General features: G+C 32.8%; 1 protein-coding gene across 7 annotated transcripts in view; it reads right to left on the bottom strand.

The window, feature by feature from the left end:
- KCNT2 (potassium sodium-activated channel subfamily T member 2) overlaps window positions 1-20,235 on the bottom strand; it is a 371,051-nt gene that overhangs the window by 74,427 nt on the left and 276,389 nt on the right. For 5 of the 7 annotated variants that reach the window (XM_079107991.1, XM_079107989.1, XM_079107987.1 and 2 more), the window contains 3 exons: window positions 17,234-17,406; window positions 10,879-10,950; window positions 7,312-7,446 (listed from right to left, as the gene is read on the bottom strand). In XM_079107991.1, coding sequence (XP_078964117.1) covers window positions 7,312-7,446; window positions 10,879-10,950; window positions 17,234-17,406 — 380 coding nt within the window. The remainder of the gene's footprint in view (window positions 1-7,311; window positions 7,447-10,878; window positions 10,951-17,233; window positions 17,407-20,235) is intronic. The other 2 variants (XM_079107988.1, XM_079107993.1) reach the window with 1 other exon arrangement.

Genomic DNA, 20,235 nt, shown 5'->3' with positions numbered 1-20,235 from the left:
ATATTGTATGTTGAAAGTATATAACTATTTTTTTTTCTTAAATGGGTTTGCAGCTTTGTGTCTCAGAGATGTTGGACTTGAACTTTTGAGCAATGCTTGAACTGTCAAGGCTATGTGGGCTCTTGGAGATAAACTAGAGACTTTTGCATTATGAGATGGATATAAGTCTTTGAGGGCCAAGGATTGAGTGTTATGATTTGAGTCTTAAATATTCCTGAATTCATTTCTGAAATCTTGGTCCTCAACTAAAAGTGTTATTGTTGAGTAGAAGGAATTTTAGGAGGTGAGGCCTAATTGGAAGAAGTTAGGTTGGTGGGGATGTGACCTTGAAGGGTATACTGAGTCACCAACCCTTTCCTTCCTTTTCCCACTTCCTGGCCACCATGATGAAAGCAGCTTTGCTCAGTCATATGCTCCCTGCCATGATGTTCTGCCTCTCCACAGGCCCAATGCAGAAATGTCAAGTAAAACCATTAGTCAAAATAAACCTTTCCTCATTTAAGTGGTTTATTTCAGGTATGTTGTCATAAAGTTGACTAATATAGACATATATATACATATATATTAACATACTATTTCACAGTATATTAAGAGAACTCTGAAACTCATGTTAAAATATGGGAGATATTTGATATTTATCTCACTCTCAATATTACTATTGTAGAATATGTGAAGTATATGTAAATTATTTAGGAATAGTTAAGATAGAGTCATATTTGCATTAGTATTAATAGTCAGTTATAGTCCCAAACTGGTGTTTCAGATATTTAAGTTTTCTCTATACCTATATATTAATGTTTTCTTCCTGTTATTAAAAAGTCACTTCCAGTCACCATGACATATCTGAAGATATAGTGTAATATCCTAATTCAGTAAGTAATATTTTAATTAAAATATAATAAAAATTTTCTGGATTTGTATGGACTTCTGCTTATTTGTTTTGCTTTCAGATACTACTGCAGCTCCTGAATACCATCTCAGCCTCATATCACCCAATCTTCCCTTTGGGTTCCTTTAATTCCTTCAATAATTCCATACTCTTAGTATCACAAAGCTTCATATGGTATATGCTGCCCCCTATGGAATGTTCAACCCATCTCTTGCCACTTAGCTTCTATTTATCTTCCAAGTAAAACATCAATTCCTCAGGAAGTCATTCCCTGACCAACAGAACTAGATTAAATACCCATGTTATCTGGGTCTATAATATTCTACATATTTCAGTAAGTGCAATAATTATAATTCTCCAGTTAATTCCTCAAATCATTTGCTTAACTTCCCTACCAGATTATAGCATTTTAAGGCCACAGTGATTATTGCTTCATTTTTTAATTGCAGCTAGAGCACCAACACTTACTAGATGCTCACTAAATCTGTGGAACAATAAATCACAACTGTAGGAGTCCATAAAGGTTATTTTGTTCATCTATTGATCTGATGTAAGAATTACCATATTCCAAATAAAAGACAGTTCCATGACTTGTTTGAATGTTTTCGTCGATTGTGCTCATTATAAGTCTGGTCATCTCAATTTTAGGAAAAATAAATATGTGTATGTGTGTGTGTTTATGTATAAATAAATATATATATATACACACACACATATATATATGTATATATAAAACAAAAATCTTTGTATTATACTAAGTCATTCCTGGACTTTAATCATATAAATTTAACGACAATTTAATTTTATACCTATCCTACACTAAAATTTACACTGTGCGCCTTCCCAAACACTTTGGCTTCTTTTTTTTTTTTTTTTGTGGTGCTGGGGATTTGAACCCAGTGCCTTGTGCTTGTGAGGCAAGCTCTCTACCAACTGAGCTACATCCCCAGCCCACACCTTGGCTTCTTAACTCCTGTAGAAAGTTTTCTCTTCTTCTCTTTCACTTGACATGCAGGTTGAGGTCCTGAGTCTGCCATTTTCTCCTACATGGACTAAAATGAGTCACTAAATTTCTCTCAATGTTGATTTCTTTTTCAGTAAAATAATAATAATGGATTCCACTGACATACAAAACATTCCTAAAGTAAGGCATTTTATAGGTAAATGAAACAGTTATTTTGAAGCGATTGTTTTTAATTTAATACATAATTTTTATGTGTATATTTAAATTTAGTTTAGATAATATTTTTCATACACTAACTGCCTACAGTTACCACCCAGTTAATACCTGTCAGGGATTAATGTATTGATTAGGTTAATATTCTTATCATAACTGTGTCATTTTACCACTGAACTTTCTTGCATTGTTTCACACATGAGCTTTTGGGAGACACCTAATAACTAGACTGTAACAGTATGATTCCATAAAGGGCTACTAAAAGTCAAAAAGGAAAACTCACCACAAGAGCATTAATAAACCAGCATAAGTGATCAATAAATAGCCTGTCAGAGTTGTTCTAGTGAGGGATATCATTCTAGCACAAACTGTGACAGGCTGGGGGTTCCTTGTGGATCAGATGTTCTGGTACAAACACTGATGTAACATTTGAGTATTAAAATTTTAGGCACTGTAATCTAGACTTTGGATATTAAAGATGAATCGCTTTGTGGATATGTTCTCTGGAGGATTAGCAACTGTTCCTCAAACCATGACACAGGAGTGTAACAAGCAATTACATAACTGTCACAGTAGACTGAACGGTGGTAAACTATGTCACCCCAAAATATGTCACTTGGCTTAAGATTATTTTGATTTGAAAGCAACCAAAGAGAAGTAGATACAAGAAAAGCACTCTGCCTGTCCTTTCCTTCCTTAAAAGTAGGACATAAATGTACAACTATGTTCCTCCTCTCCTCCAAGGTAGACTTTAGACCTTATCAATCTGGTAACTGTACCAGAGGGATCTACACAATAAACTGGTAACTAGCCTTTTCTGCTATTGATTTCTTGATATATTTGCCTTTTCACAATTTGCCACCCCTAAAAACTCAAGGTCCTTTGCTTTTGGGCAATCTCTTAAAGTGTAATGTTCCTTGTTGAAGATACTCCATAAATCAAACTTGTGAGCTAACTCCATGAGTTACTCTATTCTGGGTCCTACTGAATGTTACATGTTAACAAATTCATTTGCTCCCTGAAGGGTCCTTGGACAATTCAAGGAGAGTAGGTCCATCAACTGATACTGAATATACCATGGAAGTAGGAACACAGGACTCAAATGAGCCATGCAAACTTCTGAATGAGAAATTGAACCTTATTCTGGCCTGGAAAAACAGATTATTTGAGGTACATAAAAAAATTCTTTATCAGAGCATTTCTACTATCATGTTATCCTCAAATTGCATCTCATTCTTGTTTCTTAGGAAGTTCAAAGATAAATACAAATCAAAGATCTATTATTTATTCATTTATTTATTTATTTATTTATTTATTTATTTATTTATTTATTTATTTATTTGTTTGTTTATTTATTTATTTCAGCAGTACTAGGAATTGAACCCAGGGGCACTTAAACACTGAGCAACAATCCCAGCCTGTTAATTTGTTTTGCTTTGAGACAGGGTCTTGCTAAGTTGTTGAGGGTCTGTCTTGCCAAGTTACTAAGGCTGGCCAGAAACTTGTAATCCTCCTGCCTCAGCCTCCAAAGGCACTGGGATCACAGGCATGTGTGTGTGGCATCAGTTCTTTTCATGAGTTTCTTTTTGTTGTTGTTGTTGAGTTGTTTTGTTTTGTTTTTTGAGGTGCTGGGGATAGAATCTAGGGTCTCACATATACGAGGCAAGTACTAAACCACTGTGATATATCCTGAAGGCCCACTTCAGGCCCAATCTTCTAAAATTGAAGATTTTAGATTTTTCTAACCAACATATTTCTTGGTAGTTTTGAACACTGAAAATGTAAAAGTCGAAATGTTCCACATCAAAATGGAATGTCAAAGTAATTAATTAAATATCTCATGGGCCAAAATAGCTTCACAAATGCTAAAAATGAAATGCAATGTCACTCACATAAAGTACAAGCATACAGTAATAATTATCTGCCTTGTACATGCAGAAGTTGAGTACATTGCAAGATGTGATTTATTCGCTCAGAAATAAACAAACTAACTGCATCTAACTGATTGCCCTAATAATAATCAAACTATAGAGTAACCATGATGTCACTTACATATATCCTTTTTGTGTCTACTGAATTTTGGAAATAACAATTTGAGGAAGGATCCTTTTAATAAGTAGTAACTTCTGGTTATCACCTGCCTGTGCCATGTAAGGCACCATTCTGAGTGCATTACCGATATCATCTTGGTCATTTCAGTGATCGGACATGGTGAGACGATGCAATAGTATGGACACATTCAGATTTACTAGATTAAAGTGCAATTTTAGACTTTGGAACTATTCCCTTTTAAATCCCAAGCTTCATCAATACTAAGTGAATGACCTTTTGGATGCTGGTCATTTACTTTAAAATGTTTCTGAATAAACAATGTGATGAGTACATGTGTTCATTTAAATTAATCTCTGGAGGAGCTGGTAATTTATTTCACCAAAGTGGCTCACTTTGCTTTTTAATCAGAAAGTTCACCGCTACTGGTTTTTCATTATCCATATTTCCATTAACAGCACAGGTCTCACTAATTAACCAGTTAGAAATATTGGCTTTCTGTTAGAAAATTGATGATGTTCATCAATATATGAGGATCACTGAGTATTTTAGAAATACTATTTGCTCTTACCTAATTAATGTGTAAGAATTTATTCCTTGGGAGATTGGGTAGAACGATTTAAATCCTAACTAACCTGATATTATGGTTTAGATATAAGCTCACATGTGAGATAATGCAAGAATTGTATGGACATGGAATTGTTGGAATGTGATAACTGTAAGCTTATCAATGGATTTATCCATGACATGGATGAACTGAGTGGTACTGTAGGCAGGCAGAGTGTAGCTGGAGGAGGTAAATCACTGGGTGCCTGCCTTTGGGCTTTATGCTTTGTTCCTGCACAGCAGGGTGCTGTTCTTGCTTCCTGTCGCCATGTCTTCAGCTACTTTCCTCCACCATGCCCTTTTCCATGATGTTCTGCCTCACTTTGATCCAAGAGCAATAGAGTTAGCTGATCATGGACTGAACCTCTGAAACCATGAGCCCCAAATAAACTTCTCTGTCTCCAATTGTTCTTCTCATGTCTTTTGATCACAGTGATGAAAAACTTGACTAAAAGACCTGGTATGCAGCCACACTGACAGGATTTCTGGTTGCCTGATGCTTTCTTTCTTTCTTTTTCTTCTTTTTTCTTTATTTTGAAAATTAACAAGTTTATTTTAGATGACTGAGTCATATATAATTTTTCTTCTTTCCAACATTTTTGTATTTTTCAGTTTTTCTAAAATGACTGTATATTACTTTTACAGTTAGCAAATTATGAATTTTAGAAAATTTAACATATAACTTTATATTTGTTATGTCTATGTAATTCATAGTAATAAGTCCTGAGAACCTGAGGCTTTCTGTGAAGGGTCACTGGATCCTACTTCTGGAATAAGATACTCTACCTCTAGTGATTTTCATGCAAAGTGTTGGGTAGAGAAGCTTGAAGGACAGAAAACTGGGAGGAGGAAGAAGATAGGAAAGGGAAAGAGCTGCATCAACCTTTATAGCTGCCATGTGTACATCAGCCCTGAACTATCTTTAGTTACTCTGATGAGTTAGTTTTAAATTATTAATGGGAAACTTTACACCTCTCGGTAAAATGAGGTCTATTGTTATCATGGAATCAAAATAATTCATTCAGAGCACACAAAATAAAAATCAAATCAATAGATATTTCACCATAGTAGAAATAATCTCAGAGTGAGTTAAAAATGAAATAGCATGTTTAATCAAAGAAACCCGGGATCCTCTCCTCTTGAAAGTATAATTAGCTTTTGCAAAGCACAGAATCAAAAGAATGTGTTTACTTTATTCACTGGCTATAAATCTCACCCCTGAATAAATTTCCAACTCTGTAATTTCCTTCATTATTCTCTAGAGAAGTTGCTTATATATCTGTCATATTTGAAGCAGGTTCTATACTACCTTAGATGGGCTTTCTAGCACAGCTCAGTAACTAGTCAGCCATACTCGATGATGGCTTTAGAACATGTAATCCTACTTTTGGAATGAGCCATTCTTATGCAAATTCACAATAGATTTTTCCAGGTGTTGTGACAGATCCTTTACATATCTAATCTCTAATCTTTGCATTAGCACTACAAGGTGGATTAATTATTTTCCACAGTATTTTATAGATGAGAGACTGCATTTGAATAAGGTCACCAAGTTAATAGTATCTATGGAACCTCTAGAAGAGGTCATGCCAGATGAAGTTTGCTGCTACAAGAGTTCACGCTCTGTGGCTTTTCCATGCCATCACATGAAAGTGATAATTATACTGCTCAAGTATATTAACTAATATTTATTAAGTGATTAAAAACTACCAGGCATGTACAAAGGCATTATATGTCTTTAAATCTTAAATAATCTTATAATTATGATATTGAGATTTAAGAAAGAAAAGTAATTTCCCTCACACTATACCCAAAATTGCAAGCATAACCGAGACTCACATCTGGGCACCTCCCTCTAAATTTTGAACTTGAACTATACACTGAGATAATTAGTCTCAATACGTGCATTGCTACACTATGAAGGTGTGACGGTAGAGTGAGGAGGGATGGCCATTCAGTTCAGATTGCTTTATTTACTGCCATAATTTGTAGCTCATATATTTTCTTTAAGCTGCTGCAAAACTCATTCATATAACTGAAATCATGATCTTTCTGATATTTAAATTTTCAGGTAATTTTACACAGCATCATTCCTAGTTACATAAATGTCTTTGTTAATTTGTAGATAATTTTGACTCTGCTCACATGGGAACTTTCTCTGGTCAGGACTACTTAGACTTACCCAACAATAACCATAATGGGGTTTCATATCTGAGTTAGTTTAATTAACAAAAGACTAGAAAACAATGAGGATAAGGTTATGCATTCATTCCTAACTTGGATAAATTACCTGTTCACAGCCTTACAATATATTAATCCTAGTTAAATATATACCTCTGAGCACTGCTAGGCATGAAACCATAATCAGAACATAAGTAGCAGAAATAGTGATCTGGTGGTAGACATTTAACTTTATGCAATGCCATTTATATACTAGGTGATAAGTAAGTGTTTTATGAGGCAATTAATAAACAAGCGCAGATAAATTTATTGTGAACTTCTCATGTTCATTCCTAACACATAGGCAGATTCTACATTTCACACCCATCTAGCACAAAGTAAATGACAGAGCTGAGTTACAGACACATACCTGAAAAGAGTCTGCACGTTTACAATGGTTTTGGCATCTGCCATATAGTCCTCCTCAGCACTCATGGTGCTCTCCTTGTCCACGACTACCATGTTGGCAGCAAAGGTCACTCCACACCTGAGCAAATCATCTAGGCTTGGATCAGAATCAACAGAGAAAAGAAGACATTAAATAAACTACAGTGTCAGAGTGAATGCCCAGACTCGATGATCTCTGCATTTATACAAGTTGTCTTACAGGTGGCTTTTCTAGAGTGTGCACAGATAGATATTAATGGGAATTTTAATACAGTGTCATCTACTGACATAAAATGATTTTTTCATTTGTGGCTCATTAGACTTCAATATATCCTGATAGTTTCAAAGCATTTGTGTTAAGAATTTTTACTTAGTACTATTTGTTAATTATGTAAATGGTACATGGAAAACACCCATTTTGCAACCAAAAGAAATAGAGCATGTTAGAACTTTTTACAGCTAACATACTATTTAAAAGATACAAACTTTTATATTTAAAATAATTTTTCTAAGATACTTTTGGTAAGAGTAAAGATGGATAATTACTGTATTAATTTAGATGGTTAAGCCTAATGAAATATAAAACCATGAAATGTCTATTTTTAAATGTCTGTTTTTACTTTATATAAGAGCTATGCACTGGAGATTGGTTCTACACAGTCAAGAACATGGGAAAGATATATATATCTGTTTATTCAAGCCTAACATTTAGACTACACACATTTTTTGAGCAAGTTCTAGTTTTGAACAGGTTGATCAAATTGAACAACCTGATTTTCTTGGATGCATTTGATGATTGCAAACCTAGGAGTCAAATACCTGAAAGCTATACTGTGTCAGTCTTCACTCCTGTCCCTGATAAAATACCTGACCATTTCCCCTATGAATTAAAGAGAAAGATGTTTACCATTAAAGTTGAAAAAGGTTCATCATTATTCTCATTGCCTGTGCTTTATACAAACTAGAAAAATAGGGCTGAATGGGATAAGAGAGACTAAACCTGAATGAGAATAGGAATGTTCTAGGTTCAGAGTTGATGGAAGACAGATAAGAAAAGAAAGGTGAATTGGATTCTGCATCGTTTTTAAAACAAGAAGTATAAATATGAAAGAACTAGAGTTCATTTAAGATTATTAAATTGAAGAGCCAGGTCCCTGAGGATCTTTTCCAAATTCATAATTGGTTGAGTTGGCCATGTCACCTTAAGCGGGAATACCATCCTTTTTTAGGGAAGGTGGGAGGAAGGATTTCTTACTCTGTTATTAGGTGAGAAAGTATTACCAAAGCCTTGAGTCCAAGATCCCCAGAAGTAGTCCAGAAAAAATATTTCGCTTGAATCAGGAGCAATGTTCTGTGGCAGAGATTTTATGGCTAAAACTGTGGAAACAGAATGTTATTCCAAATAAATTTCCTATGGTAAGAGGGGCTAGGACCATAACATCGAATCAATATGATGATCTTCAAGTTTAAATCCCTAGGGATACTTGGATCTTCCTTTTACTTATAAAATTCATAGTAATTGTTCTTACATTTACTAAAAAATAATTTAAAAAGAATTCAGCAGAGATTGGCCCTGGGATCAATCCCTAACAATGAAAAAAATAAGAGTTGTATAGTAAATGAATCCTTTATGGAGAATGAAAATGATGACTTAATCATCTGCCTTCAAACCATTTAATAATTTTAAATTACTTCCTCATACTTCAGGTTCACAATTGTTTTTCCCCATTTAAAAAAAAAAAAAAAACTCTATTGTAATTAAATAGGAAAAGAGAAAGAAAAAGTTGCAAAGGGTAACTGGATGAGAACGTACAGATAGAAGTTAAGATAGAAAAGATGAATCTTTAATCAACAATAATTTAAGGAAACTGAACTTATTATACTTGACAAAATTTCCCTGGGGGTAGCTATGGTGAGTTGCTAACACCTACCTATGCCCATAGGTATCAGTGAATTCCATCTACAAAATATTTTCAGTTATAGTCTATTTATAACTTTGTCAAGTAATAATTATCATTAAATATGAGTTTAAATCTACAGAAAACATACATTAGGAATAACATTCCTGAACCATGTAGGTGCTTTATGATCTTTGTTTTAATTGAAAATTATTCTTTTATGTATTTAAGCATTTTTTTCCTCTCTTTAGTAGACTACTAACTTACAACTCATGTCTCTCTTAATTTCTTTCCTCTATCTCTGCACTACCCCATTTTCTTCAGCATGGTTGCTGTGCACAGTTTGGCCACCAGATGGCAGCTGAAGAAAGTCAATCTAGATTTTTATTCATTTTTGAAAAAGTCACAGATAATGTAATTGGTGATGCCTCCTATGTCACCTTTCTCTGATTCCTTTTCCCAAAAACTAAAATATGAAATTTACGAGTGTGAAGTGTATTCTTGAGTGTATTTTAATTAGTGAAAGAGTTTTTCTTTTTAAGGAAAATTTTAAACATAAGCAAAAGAGAACTATAAGTGAACCTCTAAGTTCCTGACACCTAACTTTAATAATTATCAATTTGTAGCAATCCCTAGAAATGTAATGGTCTCAAGTTCTCCTTTTTTCTTGCCATAAATACTTTTTTAGAGGAAGAATTTGCTACATAGTTTATATCAGAAGCAGATGAAAGGCTTATTCATTACCTTTTATGACTTTTCTAGTGAATTTTTCATGGAAAACTATCATTCCAAAGTAACATTACTGGATATAAAAGTGTGTAGTATCTGAATGGTAATTCTAGTATATCTAATTTCATTTTAATTGGTTAGTGTTATGACACCTGATAATGTGAATCATGTTAATATAGAAGTGAAGCTAAATATACTTTAGTCTAGTTGACCTATAATGTATCAAAAGCTACTAAACACTTTTAAAGTTATAGAATTTTAATTTTCAACACATACAAGATGACATTAGAAATCTCAATGGGCTAATTTTAGCATTTTATTTTGAAGACTGACATTTTTTATAATGGAAAAGTAATGTATTTTATGTTACTTCATGGTTAATTTTCTGATCTTTCACCTTTTATATGTTTATAATGACATTATAATATATATATAGCATAATATATAAATGCATTACATTATATTTTGATTAAAATATTTAGAAATTATGAACAGATATGTAACTAGAATAAACTGTTAAGAAAATATTTCTATTTATAAATGTAAGTTAAAACGAGCATTTCTACATTTAAATTATGGAACGATATCAATATATCATAATATTGAATCCTTAGTAGTTTTTCTTGATACTGTAACAATAGTAATATGTCATTTTTATAGAGGACAAAAACTAAAATAGCTTTGGAAACTGAGCACAGCTAACAAAATTGACATGCAGTGAGATTTGTTTTAATTCAACAATAGATTACTGCTTAGGAAGTTTAATATTAGATGTATAACGCGAATATAAGCTCTACATGCATAATTTATCGTATTTGCAATACTGACATGACAAATTACACTCATCATGCAGTAACAAGGCACAGCACAGGACAGACCACAGGACACTACAGTAGAAATGTGCTAAAGATTTTGTCACCTACTTGTCAATAGAGCCCACCATGTAGTAAACCATTGGAAACCAACAGATTGCATCCAGAAAATGCATATCTGGCCTAAGTAGCAGATGGGTTACAAAATGAAACACAATGTCACAACAGTGGCAGCACTTCTAGGGAAAGGAAGCAAGTTGACTTAGTTTGCATTTCCAAAATTAAACACAGCTGATGGGATTAATTGTAAGTGCCTTTACCTTAACATTAATTATAAAAGAACATTTATACTTGTTATGAATCACATGATGCACTCAGAATTATAAAAACAAGTACTTCATCTTTCTAAATCAGAAACATTATGGCATAATTCTTCAAAAATACTGAATTAGCACTCATGATTGAAAATCTTATCAATGAATCTAAAAGTCACTCATGCCGAGGAGGCCTTGAAAATGAACCAATGATTTTTTTTCTTAGATACCCTAAAGCAAGTGCCTGTTAAGAGTAACCTGTAGACATGCTTATTAACAGCAACTTTGTATAAGGAATGTATATAATCAAAACATGCTCCATAATATATCAGCACGTCAAATAAATGCAGTATATGTCCCCATGCAAAATATGTACTATATAAAATTATAATGAACGCATTACACCTTTAGTTTATTGATTTACTTAATGTAGGTTGTTGAAGAAGTATTTATTATGACTGAAATATTTACTTGTACGGAAAAGAATCATCACCTAAACTTTACTTAGAAATCACTTAATATATTGCATTCACTTTACAGAGGTATTTCTTTCACGCATCTATTTAAACAGCATATATGTATCCCAAAATTTCATTTCATACATTTTTTAATATATTCAGGCATATTTTTTTAAAAAAAGAATACCATGGTAAGCTGTAAAATATATAGAATTGTTTGAAACTATGCACAAAATCACAAAAATGCAATATACTTTAATATGAAAAATTATTAAATTCGGGAGGTAGAATTGGCAGAGAGGTGATAGGTAAATTGGGTATAGAAGAGTATGTAGGAGTTTGCCTCGTACAACAAAAGCAAGGGAAACTTGAGGCCAAGGTAAATATAGCACCTGCAGTTTTCCAGATGCTGATTCCCAGTTGGAGAAATTCTCCTTTCTGTCCTATTTTCTGTTGGGCATTCTCCTACCTCTATACACTCTAAAGAAAAAGAAACCTCAGTACAGCAAACCATAAAAAAGAAACTCAAAGAATACCACTTTTATAGTCTTGACTGGATTCCCATCACAAGCAAATTTCTTTGTTCTCATTTAAATGGCCCAATATATTATATCTTTTAGATCTATAAAAACTAATTTTAAAAGTCCTCACTTAGTTTAGAAGTAATTTTCAATTTTTGCTATTTATTGTAGTCACTTCCATATTTTTCTATCACATGTAACAACATTAGGTACAACTTTGGTTTATTTTTTGAATTGTTTTTTATCATTACTCCAAAACATTCAGAAAATGCGTATTACTAAACCATGGTCTATAAACATTTTTAAAGCTCCTGGTGTGTATTGCTTTCCACAAATATTATAATACTATGCACTGAATAGCAGTCTCTAGATACTTATATTTTTCTTTTTCTAGGCAGTATCCTGTTTCTTAAATTTATGAGAGTCATTCTTATTGCTAAAACAAGACCCTCTGTGTCTCTCTTACCCTGTTTCATAATTTTGGAAGACTGGGTGAAGATGCCAACACCCAAAGAGGGGAGTCACACATGGGTTAAACCCTTTGCGTTTTGATGTTTATTTTTGTTGTTGTTATTATTTTCTTTGTTCCTAACTTCTCATACAGTGCCAGTCAGATAAAATGAGTACTTCAAGTGCCAATAATGTATTTGCTGAATTGGGTCTAAACTTCTTTACTGTTAATTAGAAATCTGTTCCTTTTTAGTCTGACCCATTTTTCTGGTTTCAAACCATTTCAGTTTTCTTCTGCTATTTTCTCTGATCATCTGTCCACTGTGACATTGAGTTTCTACAGTCTTTCAACAACAATTAATATTACAAATCATTCTGTTCAATAAAAACATTTGAAACTTGCTAGGTAATAACGCATTCTGAGATCACTGGGTCAAAATAGGTCTTTATGTCATGTTAACAGTTCTGTCAGAGTTCAAGTTGGAGATAAGGCCTTCTCATTTTGTTGCTTTGTCTAGTAAAGTTCACAAAAGCTAATTGGTCATCAAAATTATTGCCTTGCTTTAGGAAACTCATGAGTTTCAATTATGTACAGTCCTTCCACAACGATGTATCTATAGTGGACAAACACTCATCCAGATTCTTAGAACTTGTTTTTAAATTGTAGTTGCAAGGTTCATCTTTACATGAATTCATACGTTTCATGGTAAATCGATCCTTTGAACACAGTAAATATATTACCTGATGAAATATTTAATGTAAAGTGTCATAATATGCCATATTCTTTGCAAAATTCAATTTAAAAAATGGATTCATCTATTACTAATATTGAAAAAAGATGGTATAAAAGGAAACATGAAATACAAAGAAAAACTCGATTTTGCATGTATGGGTATTGTGCCTTCTCATTTAATCAAACTGACAGGACTGTTAATGGCACTGATCTGTGTACTGAATAACATAAACTATATCTCGGCCTCTTACTAGATTAGATTTTTTTAGTCATTGGGAGAAGTTAATAAGCAAGCACAGGTTTTACCTTGAGAAGCATTATTATTGAGAAACACTAAACAAAAACACAAAACATTCATAAAAACAGAAGTTCTTTTCTTAGGTTACATCCCCAAAGTACAGATGAAAATTTGAATATAAGAAAAAAATACAGTAGCACAATAGAATTAAATGTATGTATTTTTTAATCTGACTGGCTAAACAGAGAAGGCCTATCTATGACACTAGAAATTACATTAAAGAAAATAATGCAGAAAATAATTGACAGATACAAATATAATGTTCATCATGCAATTTCAATATGTAAGAAGTAAATGTCAAAATTGTTATTTATAAAAAAATTCATAGATCAAAGTTGCCTTACATTATGTAAAAACGTATTTCAAATCAATAAGAGAAAAATAAAAAGGACAGGAAAAGAGATCTAAGGCAGAATAAATTCAGAGACCAAAATACTCAAATAAAACAGGCTGAAATAAGTAATAAATGAAATAAACATTCAACAAAGAAAAAGTAACTCATGTAAGTAAACAAAACAAAGTGAGCATATTTATTAATTAGTCCTAACTATAATTCTATGAAGAAAGATGACTACTTATATGCCTAAAATCTCATACTGTCATAAAATCTCTGATAACAAAAATCACCATTATATGCAAATATAAAATAGCAAGTACATGTTAGGGACTAAGAAGGTTAATAAGTTTGCCTGGATTTGCAAAATTCAAGATAATTATTTCTTTCCCATTGAACTGATAACCATAATAAATTTAATTTCTTTAATTCAAACTCAAGAAATGAGTGTAATATGCCTTTCTGAGCAGTTTATTTTGTTAATATTTCATAATTCCACTTGTACGTAGTTTATTTCTTCCAAAAGCCACTAAAGATAAACTGCTGCTACTTCGAACAAATTTTATATTTTTATTAATTGGGTTTTCCACCCACTGATTTGAACAGTAACTGTGTTTCTTTTTCTTTTTTGCCTTTTTCTTTTCTGGTACTGGGGATATGAAGCCCATGCTAGATATACATCCCTAGTCTTTTACTTTTATGATTTTGAGGTGGAGTCTCCATAAGTTTCTGAAGCTGGTCTGAAACTTGTCATTCTCCTTCTTCAGCCCCCTGAATCTCTGCACCCAGTCAGTATTACTGTCCAGATTGGCAGAAGGGAAACTGACATTTTCTGACTGCTTTTTACGTGTCAGATCTTGCATCAGTGATTTCTGTGTATTATATTCCATGCAGTCTCACAAACACTTGTGAAGTGTTCTAACCATTTTAAATCAGAAAGTTGAGTCTTAGAGATTCAATAACATGTAACAGACCTATCAGAAGTTAAGCTTCCATTTTGTCATAGTTTTATATGAGGTCGAACTTTGAATTTCTCTAGTAAGGACACTGATATAAAAGATACTTTATTATTACTTTTAAAATAAATTGAAGTGTTTGTGGTACTACATGCGAAGTGTTTGTGGCAATTTAATAAATGGGTAGCATAAAAAAGACTTTGGTAAAAATTAATAGCGAAAGCTTGGATCTTCCACTTCATTACTGTGTAGCTTTGGGTAACAGATGTTACCCAAAACATCTTTTCTGGTATTATCAGATGACTAGATGACCTTTCCTGTAAGGACCATAATCAAAATATTTGAATTGGTGTGGCAACAGAGCCAACACAACAGAAGGCCAGCCAACCAGAAGTGACACAAGTTCTAATGAACTGCAGAAAGATTAGAATGGCTCTAATGAATGAAGCAAATGATGTTTTTCAATAAGACCATTTCATTTAACTACCATTTCATCTAGAGAAGTCTTTGTAAATAGAAATATTGTAAACAATTATTTCGCCATACATTTTTATTTGCACAGAAATATTGACCAGTTTGTCAGCAATTTAAGGAAGAATAGTTTTCAGATTTTTCTGTAACAATTTATTAAATTCAGGAATTAAGACTGTAGAAACAACCACCTGACTTTGTAATTCTAAAACACAAGTCACTCATTCAAGAGTGAGACATGACAATGACCTGCTTATTAAAAATCAAACAGAAAAGGACCAAGTTGGTACAACTACTTTGAAATTTACTTAAGGGTGCATGTGATGAAGGTAGAAAAGGAGGAAATTTGTGATTCTGAGACAGTATTATTTAGTATTATTTATTTAGCAGGGTCTATCTCTACCTTATAGAGAGAACTCCACTTCCAAATATGGATATGGAGAGAGAAATTTTCGGCAGGACCTTTAAGCATCAGGACAAGAAATCTCAACTTGAAGTAACATGAAGAGGAGGAAAGGGCCATTTCTGCCTTTAGCCCTCAGAGGGATGCTAAAAGCACAGTTCCATTTGCTTCACCTCAAGTTTCTCCCTCTTTCTTTCAGTGCCCTGGGGCTTGAATTGATCCTGCTTGATTCAATCATCCAAGATGAGGTTGCTCCAAGACCATCAATTCTCTAATTCTGTCTTGAGGGGAGTGGGCACACCAAAAACAGAGTAAAAACCTGACCAATTTGGGTTCACATAGATAAGTCTGCTGTGCCACCTCATCCAGTCCCAACTTTACATCTTCCCCTCACAGAAACTTCAGAATTAAGGGTGTGCTCAAAAGGTCTGGGAAGAGCTGGGCAACCACAGTATTGCTATAGCCATCCCACAAACCAACTTTCTTTCTCCTCAGATTTTGATTAATATGCTTTTATTTCTTCTGACTTTGTATCCGAGTTTCTGTTCCTCCATGCCTACCCTTTCCTTAGATATCAAAGAGGCACTACAAAAGTCACTGCATCATTAAACCTGAAAATACTTCAAACAAAATTTCTGCAAGTGTGCTCAACGTGTAAATTAACCATTGTGAAGGCACTGCAAAAATAAGATACATCAATGAGAATTTTGATATTGTTATACTCAGAAAAAATGAAGTTATAATATATTAGGGAAATATCTCTGTTCTGAGAATCTTCTCTTGTTGCTTTTAAAAGACAGAGATAAGGCAACAATATTTGGCCTCACTTAACTTATTTTGAAATGGATGAGGACTTTGATCTAAGGAACACTTTCTATTAATTTCTTGACATAGAAAGGAATATTATAATTTTAGAGTAAAATGGCTTTGAGTATTACATTCAGTGACCTATATTTATATTTGTAGAAGAATTTCCAAAATATTCATGTAGTCTTTTTTAACAAAAGTAAGTCAATCTGGTAGTTTCAAACTAAATACATATGATAAAGTATTATTTCTGTTAATGTAATAGAATGTATGTTTTAACAGTAGCACAATAACAACATGTGATCATGTCCATGGTATAACATATAAAAATGGATTAATAAATGCTTCTCTAATAATTAATAGTTCTCTAGAAAGACAAAAAATTATCCAGTTTTGGCAGAGATTTTTCAGGCTAGTTGATTAATTTAAGGAAAATTATAGTAATTATTTCAGTGGCCTGTTTCCAAGAGATGACCACTGGAAAACCATTTTATGTAAAATTCTCAGAGCATTCAGTTATGGTTTAAGCAGTATTTGTGAAACAAAAGCATATTTTATGATTTTTATATATCATAGCAGAGATTATATCTCCCAATGAATCATGTCACATAATGTGTCTGATTTAAAAGGCTACCTGCAAATTAAAGTCAATTTATTTTTATGTACATAATATGATATTAAAAACTCTTTGTCTTGTTTGTGTATTTTAAAGTATACTTACGGGTTATCCAAAAGCAGTACTATGGGATTAAGTTCTTTCTTTGGTCTATAATATGCCCTGAGAGGAACAATAAAATTATACAATCCATTTCCAGCTGTTTCAGCTGCAACTATAATTAGTTTATTTTTGAATCCATAGGCTTTTGCGTCCTCATAGTAGTTATGCTGGCAACTCTAGAGAAGAAAAATTATACAAAGAAATGCCATTTTTATACTCCACTAAAATTTGGTAAAATAATTTAGGATATATGGAAATGTAAAATTAATTAAATCCTCATTTTCTAACAAATTTAAAAATAGTTACATTTGTCTGTGCCCAGTTCTCCAACTTGAGTTAGGAAATAAAAGTGTGCATGGACAAGGTATATTAATCATAAATAACATATCTTGATATTTGAGAGAGCAGCAATGTGTGGGTGCTCAGATTCTGCCATAATGCTAAACTTCCTGCTAGGTGACATCTGGGTAATAATACTGAAAAATTACCTACCTATAACTTTCATTTCCAGAAATAAAGCAATATTATATTTAAATAGTCTTAAGACTATTTCCTGTACTGAATACCTGAAGTGACAGACTAAAAAAGAAAATTAAATAAAACAGAAAATGAAACAAAACAACAAAAAAACTCTCCTAAATACATAGCTGAGCTGTCAAGAACTGATGCAAATACTCAAAATGATAATAAAGCCAATAACAACAAAAAACAAGAAGGACACTTTACCGAAAAGCTCATTTTTGGCCTGAGGGCACTCCACTATTTCCTGAGTCTAGAATTTACTGGAGTTAACATTACTAAACCAAGACTATTTTAAATTAAAGGATCTTTATAGATAACTGCTTTGGTGTTTCACTCTTTCGCTTTTTTACCTATGTACATGGACTTATTTCTATTTATTTGGGTTCGATTAGTTCTGTATGGATTCATCATGTCTGGAATATTCTTTGCCATTATTCCTTAAGAAAAAAATGACAAAACATGGTGGAAGTGAGGCACCAGGAGTAAATAGAAAGAATAAACAAGATAATTAGACCCACAAAAATTATAGTTTTTGCTGTCATTATGTTCAGAATATAAAATATGCATAGTAATATGTTTAAAGAAATAAGAGAAAGAACTTAAAATATGAACACAGGACAACAGGCTATTGGATATATCCAAAGTAGATGTTAAAAATAAGATTGCACCTATTCTTTATATTTTTAAAACTAAACAGCATAACTCAAAGAATATTTAAATCACATATAATGCTACTAATGGAAACAACTTCAGGACTGAGTTGAAGGTATTACCCAAAATGCAAGACAGAAAAGGAAAGACATAGCAAGTAGGACAGAAAAATTAAAAGTCCTGGAGACAGTGTGATACTAGGTAACAAAAAATTAATCAGAATAACTGACAAGGAGAAAAGAATGAGAAAGAAGCATTATTCAAGTAAATGCTAAGAATTTTCTTTCTCTTTTTTATAATACAGTTTGGTTTATTTATTAATTGGTATTGCATTCCAGGTTCTTCCAAATTCCTGGTCAGTTTTTAAAAATTTGCCTACAATGAAATTCACAAAGCATAGGATTATGACTGAGGATTTTCTATAAGTGATTTAAAAAATCCTCAGGAAACTCATAGAACCCAAATTCAAACAGAGAAACACACAGAGAGAAAAGCACACTCATCATATCATAAGAAAGTCTAGAACTACCAAGACAGTGAGATCTAAAGCTGAGTCATGGGGGTAAAAAAAAGAGATTACCTACAAGGAACAAGAATTTGAATGACAGCTGACTTTTCAACAGCGCAAGAGGCAAATAGGCATTAAATAAAGACCTTGAAGTGCGGAGCAGAAAACTGAAAGTCTGGAATTGAATACCAAACAAGACTGTCTTTCAAGAATGAGGGCAAAACAAGGACGTTACAACGGGTAACATAACTGAAACATTTGACCACAAAATCTCATTAACAGTAATTCTAATTTATGTAATCTAGGCAGTAGGAAAATGAATCCAGAAAAAGAATTCTCAAGTATAGAAAGAATGAAAAACAAAGAAACTGGTAAAGAACAAGGCATCAAGTCTTCAGTGAATGGCCACTTGGAGAGTTACTAATATAAGCATAATGTTGAAGCCATATTAAGAAATAAGATCACTCAGAAAGAGGTTATAGGAGGATAAAAGTGACAGGTTGATGGAGATCACTGAGAACTTCAATATTTATGAAATGAGTGAAGAAAAAAATGATAACCTTGCCTTTTGAGATATAGGATCAGCTCAATTACTAAGGTAAATTCAAGGAGAAAAACATAAATCCAAAAATCCAACATTGGAACAGAGTGTATTGACCAATCTGAGCCCCCAACTCACACTCTTGGTAGAACAGTGGAGTCAACTGCATAATTCCATTCCATAATGTGAAAGTGGGCACCTGTTTACCACAGAAGTCCACCTCCAACCAGCCGTGTGCTGCCCACATAACCATTAATTCTAGATAGCAGCAGCCAATCAGTAACACTGAAAACTTTGTGTTATGAATATAGTAAAGAGTCAGGTCATAATCTATGAATTTAAAATATCATCTATTGCTCCCCCACCAAAACTCATCTCTGAAAGCTAAGCCTTCGAATGGATCAGGTTCCTTGGAGACAAATCATTTCTAATCTTTGGTTTTCTAATACTGTTTCCTTTTAACTGTATATCAGGAAGAAGTGAATGTCACCAGAAGTGAGTCCAGGTTTCGTGGTGCCTGAAATATATGCTATTTTAGGAATTTTCTTTAAGGAAAGCAACAAAAATACTATAAATAAAATAAGAGTTCTAAGAAAAAATAATCATTGATAGGATTAATGCAGTTGAATGATCCCAAAATTTAGGATTTATTAATGTTACCAGAAATACAGAGCTGGTCAAAAATATCAAATGCTTCATAAAATTAAAATAAGGACTGTAAAAAAATATATAAAATGAAATAAGTCCCTGAGAGTTGGAATTATCCATTTCAATGGGTCCATG

Source organism: Sciurus vulgaris, assembly GCF_902686455.1.
Source record: "Sciurus vulgaris genome assembly, chromosome: 12".
In the NCBI taxonomy this organism is placed as follows: Eukaryota; Metazoa; Chordata; class Mammalia; order Rodentia; family Sciuridae; genus Sciurus; species Sciurus vulgaris.
This window is presented reverse-complemented; position numbering and strand designations above follow the sequence as displayed.